Consider the following 27,349-nt stretch of genomic DNA (forward strand, 5'->3'; position numbering starts at 1 on the left):
TAATTTTATAGGCAAACAAACGCGGAGTTAATTCGTCCTTTCATCAGCTAATTGAGCCTCCCTTCCATGATCCCTCCTAAGGAAACCCCAGTCACTCCCGGGCACACAAAATGGAAGGCAAATGGGAAGGCTGGATTCAAGCACACATCACAAAACTGAAGTTTTCCGTTGCAAAGGCAAAATATTTTAGAGACACCAGAGAAGCAACGGGCACAGACAACACGTCTGTTAAAGGCATTTAAATCACTCACCTTTATGTATTTTCTCTAGACAATGACAACCTAATTCTCAGCAAACCAAGGAAGTCACAGCTCAGTAAAACTAGCTAGGGAGAAGCAGAAGTGCTGTAAGGCTGCAAGTTGTCATTTACCAGGTGAACTCTATTTATTTTTGGCATTTCAAGAAAGACTTGCATGTGGAACAACCTGCAGCCACAGCCAGACTTGAGTTTCTTAAAAAAAAATTTGAGTGCAGAACGTGATTGTTGATTTAAGTGAGAACATTTGGGATCTGAAACCAGAAAACTAGTTAAGTATTTTTGGCAAATAAATCAAAACTAGCCAAAACCTGGCCACTGATGACACACCACTGCGTGGAGGAGAACCGAGAGTGACACCTGGGGAAGGGACAGAGCTTGTCCTGTGAGCCTTGGCCCCACGTCTCGTGCTTCTGGTTGATTTATTAATTTTGAACTGTTAGCAATTAAAAACTTTGCGAACTGGAAAAATATAATAATCATCAGTCTCTGTTCATATTTGCTTGAGGACATATCTACATATATTTAAAAGCACACTTTTCAAGCCATACACCAGCTGGCTGGTCGTGGTCATTAACATCATTTTAACTAAGGTGAACATAATTAAGACAATGAAAAGGGCTTTGGAATAAAGATTTTCACACTTGAGACAGCTTTAAGTTGTGCAGTGGGAGCACATTCCCTGTGGAGAAACACCAATGCTGGGAGGGCTTTGAGCAAGAGCAGAGGCTGGTGCTGGCAACACTGCCTCAGCTGCCCTTCCACACTCCTCTGCAGCAGCAGGCACAGGGAGACCAACAAGTTTCTTAGAATCCTGCTGTACCTGGAAAAAACCCTATGACTTAAGGATTGAGTTTCATCCTTAACTGAGCTTCCAGGCCTTTTATTTATTTATTTTTAATCAATCCAGGCTGTTCTTTTTTCATTGTATTACAATGACAAATAAAAAGCAGCTTGGATAAGAACAAAAAGAGTATTACTTCTTAACTTTTCAATAATACTTGAAATAAAATACAAATCAACTTCAAAGGCCACTTAGCAAATATTTGGTGAGTTTGAAATATTAAAAATCTATTTGAATAAGTCTAATGGTCTGCCCAGCTAAAAAGAAAACAAGGCCATTCAGAGCAAGCAGGAAATGAAGTCAACTAGAGTTTTAAAATAAATCTGGCTCAAAAATTAAGCAAATGTTAAAATAAAACCATGTCTGGTTACACTAATTACATAAAAAGGAGTTAAATTACTCATTTCCTAGCTCCTTCTGCCAAGATCATCTTCTTCAAGGGAAATTCAATTTAATTTTTGTAATTTTTTTCCTAAAGAACAAAAATGTTCTGTGTAAAGATCCCCCTCCCTCCCTCAACAAGGAAGTTTCGTTTAGTGCTGAGTCCCAATGAACATTTCTTGACTGAAAAGCCCTACAAGCACGTAAAACAAAAACAGGCAAACACCCTTATCAAAGCTGATATTTGTCACTGTGTTAGCTAATACTATTTTCTTAAAATTGACTGCAGGTCCTCTAGAGAAAAGTCACTTCATTCCTGAACAAAGTCTAGATATTACAGTTCAAGTTGTGTGTCAAATTCTCTGCTCTTAAACTTACTACCTCAAGAAAAACAAACAGTAAGTACAGACTAAAATTAAACAATATTGAACACTGTAAGAATTACACCTCATACTTGTGAGGCATTACTGAAATGCAGTTGTCACTAACAAACCATTCAGTTTCCACTCCAGCAAGATGTGCCAACCTCTGCTCTGTACATATTTCAGGACTCCATCCTGAACCATGCTCAGTTCCTGCAACTGCAAATGATGTCAAGGGGCACTCTTTGGGGACTGGGCAAGGCCATGACAGGCCTTCTGTTGGAGCCAATTATTCTGATGTAACAAAATTAAGGTTAATCCAAGAAATTATTTAGCTGACTCACTTTTCAAGCCAAAACTGATGTGCAGGCTTGTTCCACACAGTGAGGATGAAACATAAAAGCAAATATCTTTTTCATTTTCCTAATTTAAGCCTATTTCTAACAGACAGCAAATATCCTTCAATCAGAGCTGCAGATCAATCATCAGATGATAAATTGAGCCTGTATTACATTGAAGTTACACAACTGCATTAAACTAGAGCAGACCAAGGAACCTTTATTCATTTTGGACAGTCATTTTCTGATGTGACCTATTTCAATCAAAACTGAGTTGATAAAAATATTTATCATAGCTTAGCTTAAAAGAGAAACAGAGATTTTTATGTACATTTCAGCACTTTCTGAATTTGACTGTATCTGGCTTAGCAGTATCAGAAGGTTCCACAAGTCAGATAGAGAACAATTTTATCACTGCAATTTCAGTCACACACTTTACCACACACATCATTAAGACCTAGGGAAAAAAAAGTTCTCTTTTGTATGACTAAATTTCAGTCTGCCCCAGAATGCTGTAAAACCTTCCCTTTAACATTTAAAAAATATTAAATATGAGGCAGTATTAAAAAAAAAAATTCTAAAGTATTTATGCATCACTTCCTTCATTACCATAAGTAACTGTAAATTTGTACAGAAACCTGAAGCTGGATGTGTGTTTGGAAAGTACCCCCCTCCCCAAAAGCCCCCAGACACACGCAGCTTACAGAAAGTAACCAGTTCTGTTTGATGTTTACTGCAGTGGTTCTGAAATTAATATAAATGGATGTGTGACGTGCGAATGGGAGAGCCTGGAACTAATTCTGTTTTATAGAATACAAACCCTTCAGCAATTGGGGTACCTAATTATTTTGATGATAGGTGAAATTTTGCCTTGATCACAGAGTACCCAGCTGTGAATCTGTTTTATAACAGAAAATTTCACAGCATGTAACTGGTCTTTAAAATTACGCTGTAAACATGCAAACACATGGCACCACTAAAATAAGCATGTTTTTAAAAAGCTCTTTTCCCTTTAAACATTTTTAAGAAGGAAGGAATGAAAAGGAACAAAAAGGGAAGTGAGCAATGCTACAAATAGATTGCGTTTACTGCATAATGCTTTTAACATACTTCTGATCTATGAAAAGCTCAACTACATTTTTTCAGAACAGTTCACATTTTTAAAGAAACTCAAAAAGATGGATTGAATTATTTCACTCTTCTTGGGAATTAATCTGAAAGTTGTTTCCTCCTCATTGTTACTTACACTACAGCTGTGCTCAAGCTCCTTTTCATTTAGAAAAAAAAGTTCCAATGTTGAGCCTGCGCACACTATGGTTCCACATTCCAACAGCTTCCTCCCAGTCCTCTGCCAGCATCTGCTATTGAAGACTAGTTCCAATTTACAATAAACAGCTTTTCCAGACCAGAACACTTGAAATTCAGTCCTTCTTGACTGCTTTTCCCATTCAATCTCCCTATTCACCATTTCAAGGAGAAAACTGTTCTGCCAATTATTACACATCTGGAAAAAATGCATGTATAAGCTGAAATGCTCTCAGCAGAAAGTTTCAGCTTTCTACATATGGTCACAGCAGGATTTTATGGGCCACTGACCAGGCCAACGTCAAAGTTTTCCCATCTTTCTCCTCCCCCTCATCTCTGCCCACCCCCACCCAACCCTCTAATTGGAAACCCATAGCAGGTGCAACTTGTCTGCCATCTTTTCCTCCACAACAACCCTGAGCAGCTTCTTCTTGATTAATATTAATCTTGCAGTCTAGTTTTAACTCCGGAGGCCCTATGATAATTTAAATGCAGCAGCTGTAATTGCTTTGCATAAATATAGATGTGTTTTAAAATACAGTTACCATTGATGCTTGTCTGTTGGTTGTTACAAGGCTAGATGCTCCATAGTTCGAGTTCAGGCTTCCAATTGGCCCGTTGTGGGATGGTCCCAATAAACTGTGTATATCTCCATGGCCACCTGATAGGCTTGTTGAAGGCCCCACAGCGTGATTCCGTAGTACATGGATGGCATCATCGAGTCTGTCCAGGCGATCCTCCATCCGAGACTGCTGTGGGGAGGGACAGGGACACTCATCACTGAGGAGCTCTGCAGCCCCACCAGACCCCAACAGTTTCTACCTCAGAGATATTAAAGCCAGAAGGTGAAACATGGTATCAAAAGACTTTGAAAGCACCTACCAGCACTACAAACAAACAGGAAAAAGGAGAGATATCTGGAGGTGTTGCTCGAGATAGCATTCATTCCACAAATAGGTGGCAGCTTTTGAAGTGAAGCTTATTATAAGGTTAATGTTACTCAGCTTCTATTACACAGCATGAACAAGAAAAAAAGGAAGTGCTACAAAATAAGCATCTAATAATAGGACAAGAAAGAATGATCATAAAATCAGCCTCACCATGTTGGTAACAATTAAAGAGAGGCAGTAGCTTTTTGAGAACCTGCATTACAAGAAAACTGAACAAAACTTTGTTATCATTTTCTAAAATGGATCTTTAAGAAGATTAGGTATTTCAGAAATAAAAGCAAGTTATGTGTGTTGCTGCAGAAAAGTCTGTCTTAAAATTACTTTCCTTTAATAAAAAAGACCAAAAAAACCCCAAAGCAAAAGCAATTCTGACACTGCAGCTCTCTAGAAACTCAAATAGCAGAATGCTGGAGTCAAAAGATGGGTCATATGCTACACTAATTTAAGTTTTTAATCGGGAATCCAAAGGAAGCATTAATTGAAACACAAAAAGGCACCATCTAAAGTGAAATAGTACCTCACAGACATCCTTTAAGAAGGACATTGCATCTTGCAAATGCTCGTGAAGTTGCTGTTCAACTCGATTTTTCTGGCAAAGTCAAGACAGAACAGGAAGCAAAGCACAGGTTAAGATTAATTCAAAAAAGAGGTGAGGAAACAGCTGATGTGCATGTCAGCAATAAATTGTTAGTCAAGTTAATGCAACAGAGATCTGATTGTATTAAGATAAGAAAAGGCTAATATTTAACACTGAAGTTGTGTTAGGATTCTAAGATGTAAATACCAATTACATTTAATTGCAAAAATATTGAGGAAAAGAAAACTTATTTTGCTTAAATTTATTCCTGTTAGACAGAAAAAAGCCCAAACATGTCACATCTGTGGAAACCAGAAATATTAACACGTTATCAAAACTTTCCCTCAAATTTTCCCCCTTTCCTTCCCAATGCTTTATCAGAAATTTAAGAAGTCAGTAACTTAAATCCTCTGCTGAATGTTCAGAAGAAAATGTATGATGCTGTAATTCTTTTGTGTGTTTTTCTTTAAAATATGTCTTAAATTAATAAATTAATGTTCCCTGATAACAAACAATAATTACAAATAAAAATATATTAATACTCTAATGACAGTGTAATGAAAGCAAGCCCAAAAGACTACCATTTCAGGGAGACAGAGCAAAGGACAAGTAAATGCGAAGGCATGAAGTCTTTATCTTTTCTCCAGACTGAACTTTAGATAAGAATTAGCTATGGATTTGTGAAAAGGTACCAGAATCTCATAACAGTGCTTTAGCACCAGCTGTCCTCAGCACAGAAGCCTGATGCCCAAGGAACAGATGGTGAAAGACACACCCTGCACGTCTTATATTGTTCAACTGAACAGGCCATTTGTTAGCAAAGAATTCATTTGTAATGCTATCCTACTGTTTCCTTTAATGATATGCAGGATTTATGCAAAACCAAGCCTTCAACTCTTATGTAGAAAGTACTGTGTTGCTTTCAGCAATTCTTACCAAGGAGTGTAGAGAGTTTTCATAGTTTGGAGATGAGGGGGCTTGTCCTCCACTCCTAGACCACTGACTGGCACCTGTCAAAATTGTCTAGGTTAATGCACAGATTTACACAGCCTAAGTGGGAAGCAGAGACACAATGTTTCTCAACATAGTTAAAACCAACATATTCCACATAAAGGTAAGCTAACATATGGGCATATGAAGGAGGACAAATTCCTTTGTTCTGCCTTATCGAGGGGTAATTTTTAGATCCTGACATCTGTAGGGTTAGACACATTATCAGTGATAAAACGGTGACATCTCCCAAGTACTTCAACATTAAAACAGTGGACTAAACACATACACCCTGTATCTGAAATACCTGCCTTCTGCCAGAGTCACCATAAAAAGACTGCTGAATTCTTCCTTCTTCAGATTATGTTCAGTATATGTAGGCTTATCTTGATTAGCATTAAAATACACAATTATTTGAAGAAATCAGACACTGAAATGAAGATAACTGGAAAACCATTTTTATGACACCTGTCTAAGAAACCTTAAAACTAGATCTAAAAGCTTTCTTTATCATGTCTAGTTCTACACTATACCCCTTTAGATTATAATGCATTCCAAGTTTAGAAGAGTAAACATACACCTAAGTCATTCCTATTTGTTATTTCTGATATATTTAAGGTAAACTGGCAGCTGAAGAATCATTGGCTCTGCAACAAATTGACTATTATATCCATATTACCTATACACTTCGATTTCAAACATATCCATTCTGACATAGATATACTTAATTACCATGTAAAATTTAGAAATAACTAGATGTGAAATGCAGTAAGTAATAAAGCAGCATTTTTAAAACAAAGAGTTAAGTAGTACAACATGTATTTTTCTCACCAACTGTTAATGCATCACTTATAAAGATACTACATGAAATTCTATGTCCATTAGAGACAGCTTCCTTTCAGCCATACAAATGTAATAATAAAGCAATTACATTAATAAATTATGGACATACAATCCAAAGCAGCTCATTAAAGGAAGAGCCTGTGGGCTTGTTCTTTCAATAACAGCCAGAGCTGTACGTCTGGAAAACTGGTAAAAGGTTTAATAACATTACAGTTCCTTTGTTCGAAGAGCTGCAAGTAGTTACCTTTTAAAGACAAGGTTTTATTTAACAAAAAAGAGTACAGCTTGCATAGCTATTAAAATACCTAAATATTTCCTTTCTAATTAAAAAAAAGCAAAACAACAACCAACCAAATCCAAACCATCTCCAGTTTCATAAAAGCCCAGAGCTGCCATAACCGTGCTGGAATTTTCTTTTAAAATATAACATCAGTAAGTAAGTTTATAATTACCAATTTTCACTTCACACAGCTACTCTGGGTCTGGATCTGAAGTCTCCCTCTGTCTGCATTATTGTCATTCCTGAACTTGGGAATAATGCTTGAAGTCTCACTTACTTTCACAAAGCACTAACAAAACAACTTTAGAATATTTTGACTCAGTATAACATTTAAATTTTTATCTAGTCAAAACTCCATTTTTAGTGTCAAGACCAGAGTCAAGGCTTTAAGGAGTGCTCACCACCAACAGGATGGAGTGTGCTACTTCCTACAATAAAGCATTGGCTGAATATTAAGCAGAAAGGCAACCAGTTAAGAAAATAAAGCAAAGTGACTCAAGGCCTGTGCATCTAGTCTGAGGAGTTTGGTTTTTTTTTAAATGGAAAAAAGATACTATTTTCTTAATGTAAGACCAGAACTAAACTGGATTGGTCACAAAGGAATCAAAGACAAAAGGGGGGAGGGTATACCCAGCTCATCCTCTCAAACGCACAAACCCAACTGCAACCTGCAGTTTTTAATCACACCTCTAGTAACGCTAGCGCTCTTCCCGAGCAGTGCCGTGCCCTGTCTCCATGTCTGCGCAGGTTGCCAGATGGCACTGATTTCCTGCTTTCCTCATTCCACTCCCCCTCTTAGAAGTTGTGCATGAAATCCACCAATTATGTTAAAAAGCATCCTGGCACCACAAGCCCCGCAATTAACAACTGCAGCTTTTAGCGCAGCACCAACATAGCAGCATGAAAAAACAAATAAGCCAGGCAAGTGTTAGGATTTACAGGGGTCATCGATAGCAATCACTGTGGTATTGTTCTTACTCCAAGTCTCCCCAGCACTAATCCTTGGCTCCCTTTTCAAACACACACTCGCAGGGGAGTCGGCAAAGGGCGGGTTTTGCTTCCTCAGAACCCACCGAACCCCTCTGAATACCTCTGATCCTGGGAGAAGGATTCTTAAAATGCCGAGGCTCCCACCATTCAGAGCCGGATATAAACTTTACAGACACACACACACAATCATTAAAACTATGCAAGAATCTAAGCTCTGGGCATGATTCTGTAAAACTAGAAATTAAATGAGGGCAGGGAAGATGAGACGTACACCACTGCCTCATAATACTTGGGGGTTTCATCATGTTCTCAAAGCTTTTACTTAAATTAATTTTAAAAAGCTGTTAGTCCATATGCAGTAACTTAACAACCCAACAGTCAGACATGACGGTATATACTTAAGTGTCTCGATAAGTTACTATCTCTTAATGCTTTAAATGGCAAATAGTGTTCTCACAGCAATTTACAATTAAAGGCTAGGTAAAGCATTAGTCAAATCTTTAATACTAAGAATGCTAAATAAAGACTGCAAAATAAGAAAATAATGACGAAGGCTAAAATGTTCCAAATATATATTATTTTAGTATACATAAAACGTTTGTTTTATCTGCAATAACTTTGTGGGTCAGGACAGAAAATGGCTACCAGAAGTATATATAGCAATAAATATAGTAGTAATTACTTTACATTGTGCTTCACTGTGTTGCTAGTGACTCAACTGGGAATAAAGATAAAAGTCCAGATTCATAAATGAAGGTAATTAACTACTGGAGCAATTTACCAAAGGCTTGATAAATTCCATATCACTGGAATTGAAGGGGGTGGGGTGGGAGGGTATAATTGTAAAGCAGATGCTAAGTTTGCGCCTGAGAAGGATTTCTCTATTATTTGCTTCTGTCTATGCTGCCTTAGTCATCAAGTACAAATTTTGGAGAGTTTCACATTTCATACATGTTTGAACAAAGGCATCAACAGCAAAGGGAAACCCCAATTTTTAGGAACCTCGAATTTGTATTCTAAAACCAGAAATTAGCTAGTGCTTTCATGCTCACAAAACTGGGTGTGGTATCTCAGCAAAAAACTCCAACTAGGTAAAATTCTGAATATTTTTAAATGTCACAACTTCTTTCTTCAGCCACAGAGATCTTTTCAGTATTTGCTTTGGTGTTAAAAAGAAAACAGTAATAATTTTCTGGTCTGATCTGCCTTTTCAGTACAAGGATACACAAAATATTTTTTGTCAGCTGCATAATCACTAAACCAAAAATCCCATTAATCCCATCATTACTAATTGAACACTTTTTTTTTTAGTTACAGGAACAAAATGCCCAAAGCTCCTGGTCAGGTACAGCATGTCAGATATTCACGAAACCATTCAGGCCACAGAAAACCAGAACAGTGTCCACTAAACGTGAGGGAAAGATGAACATTTTCTGAGTGACACCGCAAATATAGAGATGCATATTCACATAAGTATGCATATGAAGCATTCTGCATGTGATAACTTTATTATTCATCTGGATTACAAAAGTGTTGGGCCCATTCTACACACCTTTTACTGCAAGTTATTTTCTTTAATTAAAAAAAAACAACAACTCTGTTGCAAGAGACTGAACAACAGCCAGGAGTCTGCAGGGATATATTAAACAACAAAGAATGGGAAAACAGACTGTTGTATAAATGTTAAATAATTTAACAAATTGCACTATCAGAAAGAACAGGGTTAAAGTTACATCATCTTGCTTGTAATTCTAGTTCTTTGTTAAACAACAAATTTAAGTCAATGGAGCTTTCACAGTCCTCTCTATATGGAGAACAGCTGTTCAACTTTTACTAGACAGCTGAGGCCACAGTGTCTGTGAAAGCTGCACTACCCACTAATAGCTGTAGGCAGCTGCCCACAGTTCATCTCCACACTGGAATGCTTCTTCCCACATTCACACTACAAACACACAAAACACAGGTGACAGAGGTGGCTGCAATACAGAGCATTCATTCTGAAAAATGCCAGAAATTCTTCTCCCATAAAATGAAAGCATTCATAAAAGATGTGAATGAAAAGCTATCCTGTGTAAAAACCAGATAGTCTCTTTGCCTACTATATTTTCATTAGAGGGAACACACATCTGCTGTGTTTGTCACTGAAAGCTGTTGCGGAGTTTTAACATTACAGCTTTAAAGAAAACCCCGAGCAAATCACTGACTTCTCTCCAATGGTAGAGATCTGTACAGATATCTTTATAGCTGTGATAGCATATGGCCATTCAGTGCTTTCAACAATTATTTGAATAAGCTAATTTTCAAAGTCAGTTGCCAGAATTGAAGGGAACGCTCGTAACAAAACATTTAAACCATTAATGTATAAATCTGGGTTTAGTACAATGGAAAGATAAACAAAGTACAGAGTATTTATGCAAGGAAGCTACTGCTGATTTCTCTAGTGATTCCAAGCAAGAAGTTTTCATAATAACACACAAGTCTCTACCTGTAAGAGGCGATGGTGATCCAACTGGTGTTGATGGATTCGATGGAAAACTACTGCTGGTGTGATCAGGAGAATAAATCTAACAACAGATGGAAGAGTTTGGATATCAATACATGTCATAACACACAATAAAAAAAACTGCTATTCAGATTCCTTTTATGTTTTTAATTGTTACTCTCAATGCTGGATACATTAAAAAAACACAACAACTTCATCCTTCAATCACAGCTCTGTTTTATTACACTCAAGGCTCTAAAAAAAAATCTAGAAAACTTTAATTTTCAAGCAGTTATCAAAATAAGCACAGCCCTTAAGTGCTAGTGACATGAGTACAATTGATCTGCCTTCTACTTTTACAGCAACAGAAATTGCAGCCTTTTTATCACTCCAGGGGAACGATGTATCTAAGTGTTACCAGTGCACAGATAGTTGTAACAAACATAACTTTAGGAAAATGCAGAGGTATAATGACTTCCCAAATTTTGGGTACAGAAAAGATTTTGGCATTCAACACGTATTATCTTCTAAAAATTAATTCTTCACAAGACAAAATACCACGAAAGCGTTCAGCTCCAGTTACTATTTGTACCCACCGAACAAAAGCCTTGTATGTGCTTGTATGTGCTGCTCTTGCTTTGTGTTGCAGCACATACAGTTTTCCTCTTATTTCTATTTCAATTGTCCCTTGATATACTAAACCTCAACTTGCAATAATTCATTCCTTCCTATTAATGTAAAATGTAATTTTGTTAATAAAATGTAATAAATAAAAACAGAATACATAATGCTTAAAGCTTTAATTGAAACTTAAAATTTGAAGATTCTTGGAAAATTCATTTTGTGAAGGGCATTTAATAGGTTTAGAGGCTGACTATGGACTTCAGAACATATTTTCATAGGTCATCAGTTCAAATGTGTTTTACTTGAGCAGGCATCAGCATTTGTTAGTCATCAGATGGCAGTTAAAAAACGTTCCCTGGCAGCATGGTTGATGTCTCTTTACACAGACAATATGACATTTCAGCATTTAGCTAACAATAAAATGGGACTTGGTTAAGTTGCACCTTGTATTTTTTGAACTGACAAACTCAGCACGCAGCAGACTACATGCTCCCTCCTGGTTTAGGATTGTTTTAAATCAGAAAAGATCATCAGATCCCTAATGGGAAATATCTCCTTTTCATACATGCTAGAAAGTAAATACAGTTAAAAGAACAAACTCCCTCAGACTGTCATAGGAAATTCATGCAATGTACATCAATATAAAAATAAATCTTGGGTGTCAGTATGGGAACTGTGGAGTTTCAGACAGATAAGATACAGAAAGTTTAAATTATGTCAGAACAAAGGCCACAAAGTTTCCTTTGAAATAGGTCATTTTCCACCACTCTACCTGCCAATTTAACATTTTTGCTATATTTTATGAGGGAAAACCTACTTTAAACCAAAGCCAGAACTAAAACACGAGGTCAGAATTCATTCTGCATGCAGTCCCTGGCCACTGTGCTGTTAAATGACCAATGATGAACAACCCTGACACCTTCTGCCAGGCTTAAACGGTAACATGACTCATTTTACTGCAACAAATGAGACTCCTCCTCCTATCAGTCATGGTCCATTCCAATCAGCAGGGTGCCAATATGCCAAGGTCTAATGAAAAGGCTCTTAGACAAAAGCTGCACAATTGAGAGCCTGCAGAGCCAAACCTCAGAGCTGTTAGTCCAATTTTTTAAACACTACAGTGTACATTTCAGTTAGGCTTTGTTATGTTAATGTTATTGAGTCTAAAGCAACAAAGAAACTTAATTCATGAATTACTTTTAGAAGTCAACTTCCCTACATTTTCTTTTCTTTTGTTAGGAGACCAGTGGCTATTTAACTAAGGAGACGGTACAAAGGCCTTTACCCTAGTTCTGAGGTAGGAATCAAAACATAAGTTATCACAAAGAGGTCTGATATAATCAACAAAGTTAAACAGTCCTCCTGTTTGATCTCCTCTAAATTAAAGACCAAGTGTTTTGATTTGGCATTAGGCAATGAAATAAACCAGATGTTTCTCCTGCCATATAACCCTCCATGGGCACAATCTTAAAGGGTTATTGTTTGGCAAATGTTCAGGGAAACACATTAGAAATGGCACGAATACCCAGACTTTCTTTTCTTTCTATCTATACTAGTTCATTATCCAAACTAATGCATAATCCACAGGGCTTTGGGAACTTTGTGTAAATACTTTCATGTACAATTCTCTTTCTTGCCTACCCTGAGATTAAGACCACAATTATCCAGGCTTAAACCTAAAATAAAAGAACCTTTGCAAATGTATTATCTGGCCTTACATGTTTAATCACATACTATTCTGTATGGTCTTTAATACCTAAACTGAAGAACAAATGTCGTATCCTCTGATGTTTCACACATGAAAGGCCTATTGTGAGATGTACATCAACAGAATTTTAGAACTAGAAATTCCTCTCAACAGTTGCAGCGGGAGCATTTCAAACCCTAACAGGAAGACACTGAGTGTCATCTTAGGGGAAAAAAAATAATGTAAAAAGTTGAGGCAATCACAGTATTTAAATGAAACTTTGTTCAAAGAGAAAGTACTCCTGGTTTAGTAGCCATCAAAATTCATGTGCACCAGCTTCACCTGCAGGAGAGACCCCCTCCCTCCCCTCCACAGCCTGAGGGGGCTCCTCGCCGAACGGGCGCAGGAAACGTGCTGGGTGCGCGTGTTGCGGGGCGCGGGGGAAGCAGATGGATGAGGAGAGGGATTTGAAGTGTGCAGACTATGGCATGCACTGATAGAGCAGATGGAATGCATCACCATCAGCTATGACAGAAATGATTTATGGAATGACCTGGCTGCTCCTGCCAAGCAACAACATGGGATGACAGAAACAAGTTTCTATGACAACCAGAGCCCACCCACTAGTTAGATTAAACATTTCTGCCCTGACTTCCACTCTCAATATATTTAGAGTTTTTCCTCAAAACATCAGCCTGATTTTCTCAGCTAATGACTTGGGCAAAAATACCTGAAAGGACAAGAAATAATTTTTAAAAAAGGAAAATGGCAGGAAGTCCCACAGGTCTAACTGGCCAGCATGTCAGACTTTCAACAGAAATTTTGGTTGGGCAGCAGAACAGCAGACATCCTAATATATCTGCTGAGTAATGAGCAGCCTCAAGTATGTAAGCATTGCTACTTCTAGGAGGCAAAACGATCCCAGTTATTTTCTGACAGGTCTCAAACAGGCAAAAAGAGGGCAGTGTTAACTGCCCTCTGGACTAGCCAATTGTTATCTACTTGCTGAATCCCCAAAAGCAACAGTTTTTTTCCTCAAAGCCAGTAGGTCAGAGTTCTCCTACCCAATATGGACATTACAGACACTATCAGATCTGGTAATCTTTTAACATATGACACTCTGAGGGATGCAAGGGCAACACGATCTGCACGAATATGCATGTTTGCATTCACTAGTATGAGGTGATGGATGCAGAATCCAAACCAGGAACCATCTTTTGGGGCTGCAAAGTCATCAGCTGCCTTTTAAATCATACTTAGTCTCCCCTTCACTACACACAAGAAAGCGCTCGCCCAGCCACCACTCCACCAACTCCGAAATGTCTACTACACTGCATCAATTACAGTTTTAAAAAAAAGCCCATCTAATTGTGTATTAATTACTGTTTTATAAAAAAGCCCATCTGATTGTATTAATGGAAAAATAATGGCTGTACAAGTGCACATGCAAACAGACTGAAGATCCTGGTAATGCTTTTTACATTATCTACATTATTCCAACAAGAATTAAGAGTTTAAACTTTCTGCACATGCAGCATTTTAAAGGTTGTTCCATAAATTACAGCTATACAACACAGCATTCAAAATCTCTCTGTTTTATAAGGCCACTATGAAAATATTTTAAACCTTGAGGCAGGATCTGCTCTAAGAGTAACATTAAAAATATTTGACTTTAACTAGAACACTACAGAAAAAAAAATCCCTAATATTTTTATTATCTTTTACTTTGCCTAAACAACTTCCTTATCTGCCCTGATTTTTTTGATCACCTGAAAAAAAAATATAGAATAGTCTTCTACAAATAAAAGCATTTTGCACTTGCTTTTTTATACACATTTGTCTACTACAACATTGTATCATAGCACATTATTTTAACTTCATACATGAAAACTCCTGATTTCATACTATAAAATGGACACACAAATAATGGTGCAAAGATCAAAGTATGTCTTTCAGATCTGAATATTCTAACTGCTACTTACAGATGCCAATGCCTTTCCAAGTGCATCACCTGTCTGAGAGCTTCCAGCACCATTTCCTCTGTTTCCTGTAATGTGGAAAGCAAATCCAACACTTACTTTTAAAGCTAAAATTGTATTTACTTTTATTATTTTATTAATCACATACAGTTGAACAACCACTTTTTAAATGGATATTCTGAGGAAGTCAGTGTCAACAGAATCAGTTCTCATTATACTTAAAAATTTAATTAAAACAATTAGATTTAAATGTAGATGCTCTCCTCTTAAAAGTCAAACACAGTATCACCAAGCTAACTTAAGGACCCACAAGTGCAAGCAGTTAGAAAAAAGACTGATTTTCTAGGATCACAAGCTAATTTTAATGAAATGTGAAAAGAAAATAAAAATCAGAAAAATTTATTATTGCAGCTTATTTCTAAGCTTTTATCACTAGAGTGTTGCATGTTTCATTAATTCTTAAAAGCCAAATGCACTGAATAGTTCCTTTTGTGTCTCCTTGCTTCCTCTGCTCCAATTCCCCAAGTTGTGCTCTCATCTTCATATTAAAAAATCCCTGAAAAGTTCTTATCTTTCTGCCACCCCTACTTCTAAGTTGCATGTCAACTGCTTTACATGCCCTTTTGCTCCACACACCCTCAAGCCACCAGGAGATCTGAAGCCCTGCCGATTGGAAACACAGGAAGGACCTGAATCCTCTCAAATACCTACTTTATGTAGAAGATAGACCCTTTAAAAGTGACTCTCCTTTCTCCAGTGATCAACTTCTAATGACAAAAAAGATGTATTCAACGTGAATGTATGTTATTCACATCAGAAATCTAAATCATGTGACTCTTGCTATTTCAAGTTTGTGGCAGACTTGGATTTTCCAGCCTGAATTTCCCAGGCAGATTCATTAACTAGGTTCTGTTTAAAGATCGGAGTGTAAAACATGTTACCGAATCAAAGCCGACATAGGCACTCTTAACTAAATTCCACTTACTTAAATGAAGCTAAGTGAAAATCATATTGAATTGACAAAGGGATATATACAAGCATTTAATTTCTACGGCTGTATCCTAAGCTGTGCAAATACGTGCAAGAAACAGATGATCATCCTGTATTTCCTGCTTTCTAGGTAAGCTCTGAAGAGACTAAGCCAGCCACCATCCTGGCTACTCAGTAATCTCCAAATCAGTTAAGAGAAGAATTTACTATGTAGTTTATGAAGCTCCACAAAGAGACAGTCTTCCTGTCTTTCTCTGGCATAGCACCTTGATGATACAGCAGCTCTGACAACTGCAACACTGGAACTACCAATATGAATATGTACATGTACTAAACTATGGAGGGATAATTGCTGTTAAGTTAGACGGGTACAATTTCCTGAGCTTAGGCTGGCTGTGAAAGCAAATAAACCAGTAAAAGTCTCAATCTGACTGCAAAACAATCTGCCTCATCTCAGCCATACTGAGGACAGAAATGTCACAGTGATACAGTATCCCTGATCTACATCCATTCCATAAATTAAATCTTACTAATTTTGTGCGTCATGCAGCCCTAGATTTCATTTTCTTGTAAAATTAAAAAAAATCAGGAAGGAATTTTTTTACCCAGAATGTTATCTGATCCATTGACAGGTGGAGTGTGTGAGGCAGCTACGTAAGGTGAACTGCTGGTGCTGCCACGGTGGAAGCTAGACATTGGAGGAAGACTGGCATTTATATCTGTAGGTGAGACCGAGTGCGGGGGATAGCTCTAGAGAGAGGAGAAGCAGATGTAAGGCTTTATGCAGTCTTTAAATGTTGATTTTTATATTTTTTTAAGACAGGAAATAAACAACACCCAGATTGTTATTAAAGAAAGGGACTCATCCATCCTCTGAATAGATCACTATACAGCCACAGATTTTTATTTATACAACAGACATAAATAAAAGGACATAAATCTAATATAGTAAGTTTGTGATTTCTGACAACTGTTTTTTTAACTGACACATACGAGGAGCAAACAAGACATGAATTATTGTAGTCAGATCTCCACATACAAGTACAAAGACATGGGTCTGTGCTGCTTATCTTACCAAACGGTCATGTGTGTGCAGGCTGCCGTAACTGCCGGACTGGGACATGTGGGAAGAGGAGCCTCCCAGCATCCCACCATAGCCAGGCTGGCTCATGCCATTGGATGAACTCCAGAGGTCAGAAGAGTTGTGGGTCCCATCTTTTTTTTTTTAATATATATATTTTTTTAGAAAAAAAAGACAAGAAAAATACATTTAATGAAGAAGAGCACTGAGTTCTACTTTCCTTTACAAAACTCTTTTACAAGAACACAGAATTCAGCTACTCTGACTAAAATCAACAGAGAAATGGTGGCTGGTTCATACTGTGTCTTCTATTTTCATGCTACCACGCTGTTGCTATATTTATAAAAAACCCCAAAAACCAACAGAGGCTTTATAGCTGAAATACAATCCAACCACAGCTGAGAAAATACCAAGTACTTCTGCTAATTACACAGACCTTCAGTAAGGCCAGATTTATATCAAGAGGGTTGATAAAAATTCCAGACTGAAAGAAATAATAAAAAAGGAGGTGGAGAGAAGTTCAGCTAAGCAGAGCTCATCATAATATACAATGCAAAACATCTACTAACCTCAAATAAGAAATTTATAGTCTAAAATACCTTAGTATCATAAAAATACGAAAACATGTCATAATAGCAGATTTAACTAACTGAAATGACTACATTACCTAAGCCTTAAACCCACATGTCAATGCTGCTCTCCTCCTGTAGCACAAACTGAGGTGTTCTGTAAATTCCTGTACTAGAGACTCTGCTCTCAATATGCTCCCAAACCTCGTCAGGCTGCAGTACAAGCTAATTGTAGGACATGAGGCTGAGGAAATGAATTCTGCTCTCGCTTTGTTCAACGCAAGCCCCCTCCCCCCCCCTTTTTTTTTTGCATGCTGGATATACAAGCATTTGAGAACTGAAGACTGTTAGCTGATATTGTACAGTCAAATTCCAGAACAGTCAAGAAGCCCTCACCTCATTTTTCTCTATCACTCCAGTGTGCTGCTCTGAAGCCCCTACAAATCAAAGGATGGGGGATTCTGTCCATCTGGCCTGGTGTATAATCCCCTTAAATTTCAGTCAGCAATTAATGTCATGAGAAAAACTTTAAATCAAACAGGCAGCTCCCTTCATCTAGTATATAAAATTTAACGATAGGCTCTAGCACAATGTGTTACCTTTATGCTTCCTCATTCATTCAGTATAACAGTGGCCAACTGCTGATTTCTACCTAAAGGACAAGTGACATCTACCCATTTATTTAGTCATTTTACCCACCTTGCATAAAGAAAGTGCTAGCAAACATACTGCTTGGTGGCTTAGGAGACGGGTAACTTGGAGATTCTCTGTTGAAATCATCAGAATTGGGGGATGGTGCATACACCTAAATATTGGAGAGCAAAAAAACCACGTTAGTAATACTCAGGTGTCATGCATTAAAAAACCCGTAACAGCACGCATATACAAAGCACAAATAAAAAAAGAACAGTGTAGCAAGCTGCAGCATTTGTTGCCCTTGTTTTATTTGCTTTTTAGCAAGTTGCCACAGTACAGAGAAACTACAGTAGAATGATCCTAACAACACACTTTCTGGTGTGCCAACTCAGCCAGGTGGCCTGATAAAAGCTTGAATGCTGATTTTGCTTTCTAAGTGCATGACTCGTACAGACTTGTTGCTCAAGATAAAAAAAGCAAGATAAAACAACTGGGCCACAAATAATTTTTTATTTTAAAACAACTGTATGCCTGTTTGAATATTTAATTAGCTGGCATCCCAACAATCAGAAAGAAAAAAGAGCATCCAGTGACAAGTGAAAAGATTTTAATGCAACCATTGTATCATCCATTCAGAGACTTGCACGCCTTCGTACAGTCATAAAAAATACATGCACTGCAAGTCCTGAGGAATAATCTTAATACTGCAACATGGACCAAATTATTTTCACGCTGGCCCAGCATTAAAGAAAACCAGCAGAATTCTTCTTTTTCAATATATCATCACATTGGAATGATCACTCTCAACTTGCAAACAGTGAATTTTCTTAAGAATTGTAAAACACCAAAAAATCATAATGATTAGAAGTCCTTCAGTGCAGTGACTCTAAGAAGAAACATAAAGTACATTTAGGAATAACTCAAATCAACAAAGCCAGTATTCACAGACTCTACCTATATCATTAGTTGTTCTTAGAAATGCTCTTTCTTCATACCAGTATTTTGGTCAATACACTGAACATTACAATATGACTAGTGTATGTTAAAAAGGAAAAACTAAAATTAAAAAAAAAGGCAAATAAAAAAAGATGGCAGCAAAGAATATAAAATGGAACATCGAAACCAGAGCATATTTTTGCTACAAAGTAAAAAAGGTGGTATTTTTATTTTTAATCATTCACCTTACTTGTAAATACATAAGAGCTTCATAAACACGTGTATGAAGAAAAATTTTGAACTTTAAAGCTCACACAATGCAACTTCCAAAGTGCACCATGCCCTAAAATTAAAAAGCTAACATTTTAATCCCTTCCTATGCAAATAGAGGCACACGCATGCTTCTACACCATTAACATCTCTCCCTTGTCTTTCTGCGACGCTGTTTACCAAGCAGGAAAAGGGCCAGGGAAACCAAGCCGGGCAACAAAAAAAGCTGAAGTTGCCTAAAAGAGAACCATTGTTCTCCCGCGGCTGACTGTTCTGATACGGATATTTAGAAAGTGAAGTGGGCAAGTCCTGCTTCCATTTGCATAGCAATACCCCTCCTCCCCACTCCCGAATGCTTTCCTAGCCTGCTGTTGTCAGACCAAATGGCTGGGCATGTGCCTCCAGACAGCACTCTTTTATATCAGAGAGACTGAATTACCACTCTCTTTGACTCGTTTTACGTCAACAGAATTTCAATAAAACCTATCAAACTACAGTAGGATGGAATTAGGACCACGGCACAAGGAATTAAGCCAGGGCACGGCTGTCGATAGGAGCCGTGTACTGGAAACGGCTGCAGGTAAAGAGACACCCGATAAAAAGGAGTCAAGTGGAAAACTTAAAACTTTTACAACTTGCTTGTTTCAACGGCATTTAAAAACAAAAACAAACGAAAAAAATTAAGAAAGAAAGCCTTCAAGGGAGCTTTTGTTCAGTATTCTACTTACAAATTTTAATTAATGAAATAAATGTAAAGATGCTTACCAAGCCTGAGTGACAGAATGAGAAGACGTTGCAAGCAACGTTATTTTAACAGAAATGCCACTCTGTCGAATTGTAAATAGGCGCGCTCATAAGACTGCAAACATACTAGGCAAAACTGGGCTTATTTTACAAGTTCTCTGTTGTGCAGAACAACACAGCATATGCTATAGCTGATGGATAATCTATCACTGTCACAGGACAGCAGTGGAAACAAAGCTTTATGACATTTAGCACTGCCATGGAGATACACACTGATTAATGCTAAATCACCTACAACGACAATTATACTACTTTAAAACTGTAGTGTTATCAATGAGATTCATAAATACAAGCTTCAGGCTGAAATTTTAACATTTTACATAATTGGGTGATTTATAAAAACTGATTAAACACTATGTCAAAAGGGAAACTAAACTGAGAAAATCCTACAAATGTATCATTTACAGGTACATATGTATAAGCCATTAACATAATAAAAATGTTACGAATTATGTTAACGTAAAAGAGGCCCTTCTAAATAGCAACATGAAAGTCCTAGAGCAGACACATAACTTTACATAGTTTCTGCTTGTTTTGGTATCTTAACTATAGCTTGCAAAAACATAGCTGCAATGTTATGAAGCTGCACTTGTGCCAGTCTAGATTTTTCAGATCAAAGGGTTCTTGCGGCAAAACACAACTGATGTGGTCTCAAAGACTTCATTAACTCCAGATGTGGGGAAATAGCCAGCCAATTCCACCAAAGGAGCAAGTCTCTTTTAGTTACAATCAGAACTACCCACAAATTAAAACCAGGCCTCTGATGTCATCTGATCACCTGCAGATGAGCGCCAGGTTTTTTTCTGGTTAATGACCTAATCATAATTTTTATGTTGTGTTACTACAAACAAAATTTAAAAGCAAAGAAGAAAATTTACTAAGATTAACTTGAAGTCCACGAGATGCAAAATGCAAAGGTTTTAAATTAAAAAAGTTGATTAGAAAAAGGTGAAATTCAATTTCAACTTGGGAAGCAGGGCAACTAGTTTATCTACTCTGAAAGCCTCACATGCCCTAGGTCCCCTACCCAGCCAAACACAGCCCCTGAGGCTTGCGTGGCTGTGCCACAGCTCCCCACTCTGTGTCCCCGCTAAAGGGCTTTCTACTCTGCAACAGCTGAGTAAGGCAGTTACAAATATGACGTGGCTCAAGACGGCCTCTTTTAGCTATTAAACTGATAACAGTAACACCCAGGAGGCATCAACCCAGTTTTTCCTGGCTGACATTCCCACCAAGACAAGGAATATTGTTAAAAGGTCAGCCTGTCTGTAGAGTCCCCTTGAAGGGGGTCTCCAGGAGGTAGAAGAGGAGCCCATCTACCAACTTCCCTTGAACGCACTGTGCCCAAAGGCATCGATGTGTCTCCAAGCTGACAAGCCAAACACTCTCCAATTATGAATGGGAAATTCCCTGCCGATAAGCACACGCCAAAACCAGTTTTTTTACATGAGTTATCAAGTGGAGGATTCAACTTTTTTGGAGCTGTGCTAGAATATACATCAATCCTAACCCTGCAATGCTTCTGAAGGGTAGAGAGCCTCCACAGAGGAAAGAAGAACAAGCAAGTTCCAAAGGACAGCAAGTCAGAGACCTACGTTGGTCCTTTCCGCACCCTGACATGGTTTCTGTTTCTGCAGTGGGAAAAGCAGGATGACAGCTGGGATTTTTTTTTTTGAGGGATAGTGGTGGGAGTGGACTTCAGAACAGAGCTGAGAAGACATTATCTGTACTACATCAGGTTTAAGCAAAACAAACACGTCATCCACTTCTGAAATCTGCCCTGGTGATTAACACACAAAACGAACGCTATAATGAAAGTTACCCTTATATACCTAAAACTTATCAAAGGATTATACAGTGGGCTTCTGTATATTAACACAACTGCCAATAACATGAACATTAATTTGATGATCCGGGTTTACAAGATTTTATGCCAAGTAAAACTTCAAAGTCTCATTTTGTAAATGCATTTAATAAATACAACACTTTAAAGTCCTCCTGTTGGCATACTTCCTCTCAGGCAATTTTCCCATAATCTGTTTCAAATTCTTAAATATTTATCAATGTTTAATGTTAAAAGCAAACAAAAACAAAAAAAACAACAAACAAGGAAGCAACCAAACCTTACTTCCGATGAGCTTATAGTATCTCAAGGCCAAGGCTTCCATACTGTTTATGAAACTACAAATTATGTTACTAATTAAAGCATAGTTATTAACAATTCTTGGAACTTCAGAAAAATATTTATCAAGCTGCTAGGGACAGAATTTTTTGAAATCAGTAGAGATGGATAACCTACTCTGTAGCTTGTAAACTCTGCTAAATAACCTATCTACACTCCATCTGCATCAGTCATGCAGTAAGCAAGTGCACACTGATGATTTGTACATGTGGCAAAATTTTACAGTGCATTGTCTGCAGGTTTTGTGGCAAAAACTAACTCTGCTGAGAAGCAGCACTGGGAAAAAAAAACTTGTTTTCATGTTTATAGTATTTCTGACAACATAATGTACTAAAGCTTCAGGAATGTAAAATAGTAGCTATAGTTTTCCAACATTCCTCTTTACAACAAAACAGAAGCTGCCAAAACAAGAAACCCACCCTAAATTGTTTAGATGATATTTCAGCTGGATGATAAAATTAAAAGCCCTAGTATACAACATGAGGACGCCATATCCTCAACCATATTTGTTTCCATTTCCAATACCAGGTGTAAAGGTTCATACATTTAAAAAACTCTTTCTCACCCCCTAGAGTAAAAACAAAACCGTCCTTCAGGAGAGCAGAGCATCAGTCTTGTCTGCAACTCCAACCATCATTTTTAAGGATGGTATAAGACTCAAACCTCTCCAAGTAGCTAAACCGAACTTCATATTAAATAAATGTTCATGCAGTTTAGGCATGCCTGTTTGGGTAATTTTTAAATGCATAATCCCATTCCAATGACACAGAACACAAATACTTCCTAGTTTCTTCCCCAGTAAAAGACAATTTTAAAGTCATGTTAAAAAGTGACAGGCAAACTTACCAAAAATTCAAAAATTCAGTATATGGAAACCTTTTGGTCTCTTCTTTTTCTTTTATTTTTTAAATTGTAATGTGAGGCAGAGAGTGGAGGAAAATGAAGGTAAGGCAGCAGGAACAATACCAGAAATATATGTATGTAGTGCTTGAAGATTCTTTTTACATTTAATTTGCTAAGCAAAATCTCTTCCCCTCACTCTCCAAACTATGCTGTTACTAAAGGATGTATACAACTAAGTCTTCAAAAATTCTTGATTAAATTCAGATTTTAAGGAAACAAACACTGAAAAAGTTGAAACTAATAAGCCTGTATCTCAACCTGTTCCCTGTATTTCACAAGGCTATTCTAGGAGTGGTAGGAATCCCTGTATCACCAGTACTGACCACAGCAAGATGCACTAGTAGATTAACTACTATCTTTTGCATTTGTTTATCTCTTCTCTGAACTCACTAGCATACTCTCAGTTTCTGCAGCTCTGACACGGACTATTGTGTTTCTACAAAGAGAGTTCAACACGCACGTGATTATGAAAGCAAACGGGCTGAGCAACCAGGGATGTTACTCTGTGGTGCTCACGTTTTGAGAAATATAGATCTGTCCCATACAGCACCTGATCCCATCCCTAGCTGCTTTCATTTGCCCAAGGAAATGGACATAACCTTCACTTGAAAGCATCAATAAAGCTTGTTGCAGACAAGACACCCTTCTGGCAGGGGACCACTGCTCAGCAGATTGGCAGCTCAATGCAATGGAGTGAAGCAGGAAAACTCTCTTGGGCTGGTGCGTTGTAACTCATCGGGTTTTAGTGGAATGGGGAGGGGAAAAAGAAGGATGAGGAACAGGGGAAAAAAAATAATATTAAAAAAATCCAGCTGACCAATGTTTACTACCTCTCTTTATTCAATGTCCACAGCCCTGTGCCCCTAGAGATTTTCCAGATGATCTTATATTTGTCCTGACTTACAAATGTTAGCTTTGACCTTGTCGAAGTTGCTGTGGGCAGCATATGGTACAGAACTGCTTTAATTGTACTTTCCTCCCTTACACTAACTGGCCCAACACTAATAAAAGCAGAATTTAATCATTCTTTTTAGCACCTGGTTGCTCCAAAATTTACAAACTGAAAACATTCCACATCGATGTTAAAAGACTTAGTCCATTATTTATTGTGTAACAGCTACAGAGAGGCATGCTGCCGTGTCATCCTAGCATCGCGCAACATTATTAACACGTTTCTCTCTGCTACAACTCTGAGAGCAACTGCCACAGACAGGAATTTTCTCCACTAAAAAATAACCAAATACAAATATACACAAGTATATACTTACGCCTGTGTGTATTTATGCATCTGTACATATATGCTCATAGGTGCAAATGTGCAAATCCATTTATAGCCTTTTGCGCTCAAAATTCTCAAGGAAAAAAAAACAAACCCAAAACATTTTCTCAAAAAAACCCCAGTACAAGCTACAATATTAACTCCCACTAATCACAAGGCATCACATACATGCAAAATAAATATACATTGATTTTTTTTCCTCTCTTTTTAGAAGGGCAATGTAGGGCACTACTGCGAAAAATGCAGTAACTGCACCTTGGAAAAGGTCTCAATAAAATCTCAGCCTATGCTAAGAAAAACAAATTCAACAATTCATTTATTCAGTAATAAAAAACACTCAGCCATAGACTGATACCTCAAATTACCCATACAATGCATAGAGTATGATAACGTGTAATATATCCACCGATTTCTTCTCATATAAAACAGCAGTCATAGGAGGTAAGAAATAAAATATTATCGATACTGTTCCTCAAGGTAATTTTGGTATTAACTGACATGTTACTCTATTGCAATTTATTTAAAAATAACTCTACAGCACAGTTGGAAAATCACAAATTTATTTCTAAACTTGTAGGCTGAGAAAAGTGGAAATTCTTACTGTTGATATTTTATTCTTCATGCACAAAGATATAAAATGCCTATCAATTAAATATTATTTTGGTGCCATTATTTTTCATAACATGTAAATTTAAAGGTCCCAGTGAATGAAGAAGTTTGCTTAATTATTCGTTTAAAAATAATGTGTTTAAAAGTATAACTTAAATTTTTGCTATTGTGTAGATCTAAACATATTTGCACTTTTTATTAAAAAATGGGATTAGGTGATTTTATTTGTAACATTTTTGATATACAGCAACAGGTGAAGGGCAAAAATAAAGAAAAAACAGGCTAAATCTTCTAATTCAGCGCAAGTGCTTTATTTTCTCTATGAAACAGATTAAGATTTTTTATTTTTAAATTGGTGAGAATTCTTGAAATACCTGGTTTTTTTAATAATGTATATTACACATAACAGTAAAAATTTTACTCCTTAGTAAGAGATTTGTATTAAAACACTATTTTCACTTTCATGTATCCCTTCTAAAACAAACAGAAATTTTAAAAATGTAACATATTCTAATTGTAAAACCCTTGGCTCAATTTTTAAACTTTTAACTTACGTACCAGTGAACACATGACACATCTGGGTTCTCAGATACCTGTTTTTTAGCTTAATATTAAACTTTATTCCAGTGTACAAATTTAAGAAGTTGACAAAAACTAGTTATATTTAATGAAAAGTTTAAAACACATTTTCTATGTGTCATTTGCCACTTCATTTGTGTGTAAATAAATCATTTTTTTTTACATACATCAGCAGGTAGCAAGGAATGTTTATGTCTGAAATCTAGTAAAATAATCTGAATAAAAATGTGAACTCAAACAATGAGGTACACACTTTGTAACTACTAACTGATCAAACAGTACAAATACAAGCAGTAAGACAAAAAATAGGGCATTTTCTGTTCTCTGATTATGAGAAGGTTCATACAAAGATTTGGCATACACAAACCAAACTGTGTGCTTCAAAAACTGTAACACACAAACCCAACCCCACCAACTTCACATACCCTCCTTCTGTATATTTAAATTAGGAATTTAGTCCAACTTGCAGAATTCCTAGGGGGAAAAAATGCTAAAAGCTAGTGAAAAGCTAAAATAAATAAATAAATAAAACCTTGGGCAACATGATATGTGATCATCATATGATTTGTCATCTATTTACTAACTCTTCAAGCTCATAAAGGTCACCTCTGACCCATAGCAGGCACATGCTATCAATTTTCAAGCCATGGTCTCCTACAGTACCAGCACTTCCATCTACTATATGCCTGGAAATACTTAATAACATCAAAGCCTTTTTTCCTGCTACAAGAACAAAGAGAAATGTTGTAATAGAGTGATCTGTGCTCTAGAAAGAATAAAATCAAAACTACATGCAAGTTATATTCCCTTTGCTTCAGGGGTATTGTATAGTTAATTTTACTTAAGTCTTATATATATCTTCACATAAAACTTCAAACAGATTGTTTTAGCCTAGGAACAGACATGAAAGAAAAATAATTTCATATTTGAAAGACAGCTGGCATTTATACGAAAGGAAATTAAACAGAGACCAAGCTATTTTACTCATACCCTTAACCTCTCCTCTAGTATCTCTTCTGTTATTCAAGAAGCTCATACACAGTGCCTTTAATGAATATAAAGACCCACAATCTTGGCAAAAAGTTCACTAATGAAGGCACAGCTCACATAGGCCCACGAGAGGAGCAACAGCAGAAAAAGAAACAACAAACAAAACAATATTAGCATCTCCCTTTTTCTAGTTAATGGTATTTTTATACCAGAGGAGAGCCAAAACCACATACAAATAAACAGAATAGGGAAAAAGATACCATGTTATATTTACCATTGTACGCTAATTTTTACACACAAAAATCACACCTGCTGCCACAGGAAAACACTTTAAAATTGTATCAAGCAAGAAACAAATAGTCAATTTCCAGAAAGTTAAAACACAGAGAGATTATTTTTTTTGTTTTCAGAGTACCTTTTCCCCCCCCTTCCTTCAGTGGGTGCAGCACTATTTTCCGTGTACTCCCCAAACCACCCAGCGCCAGGCCCAGCCCAGGCTGGCGGGCCCGCGTCCCGCCCGGCCCGGCGGCAGCTCCCGAGGCGCGGGGAGGCAGCTCTGCGGGTGCGGGACAACGGGGCACAGCCCAACAGACCCCGCACCGCAGGGACGAGCGGCGGGCCCGCAGCAGCCCC

The 27,349-nt window shown here is 37.3% G+C and overlaps 1 protein-coding gene across 1 annotated transcript in view; it reads right to left on the bottom strand.

Annotated features, from left to right (window-relative positions):
- TCF12 (transcription factor 12) overlaps positions 1-27,349 on the bottom strand; it is a 160,089-nt gene that overhangs the window by 12,564 nt on the left and 120,176 nt on the right. Inside the window, exons 8-15 of the mRNA XM_009994419.1 lie at positions 18,228-18,333; positions 16,954-17,093; positions 16,484-16,628; positions 14,892-14,956; positions 10,602-10,680; positions 5,950-6,023; positions 4,954-5,025; positions 4,032-4,238 (exon numbers count right to left, since the gene is read on the bottom strand). Coding sequence (XP_009992721.1) covers positions 4,032-4,238; positions 4,954-5,025; positions 5,950-6,023; positions 10,602-10,680; positions 14,892-14,956; positions 16,484-16,628; positions 16,954-17,093; positions 18,228-18,333 — 888 coding nt within the window. The remainder of the gene's footprint in view (positions 1-4,031; positions 4,239-4,953; positions 5,026-5,949; positions 6,024-10,601; positions 10,681-14,891; positions 14,957-16,483; positions 16,629-16,953; positions 17,094-18,227; positions 18,334-27,349) is intronic.

Source organism: Chaetura pelagica, unplaced genomic scaffold (assembly GCF_000747805.2).
Source record: "Chaetura pelagica isolate M959 unplaced genomic scaffold, ChaPel_1.0 scaffold222, whole genome shotgun sequence".
In the NCBI taxonomy this organism is placed as follows: Eukaryota; Metazoa; Chordata; class Aves; order Apodiformes; family Apodidae; genus Chaetura; species Chaetura pelagica.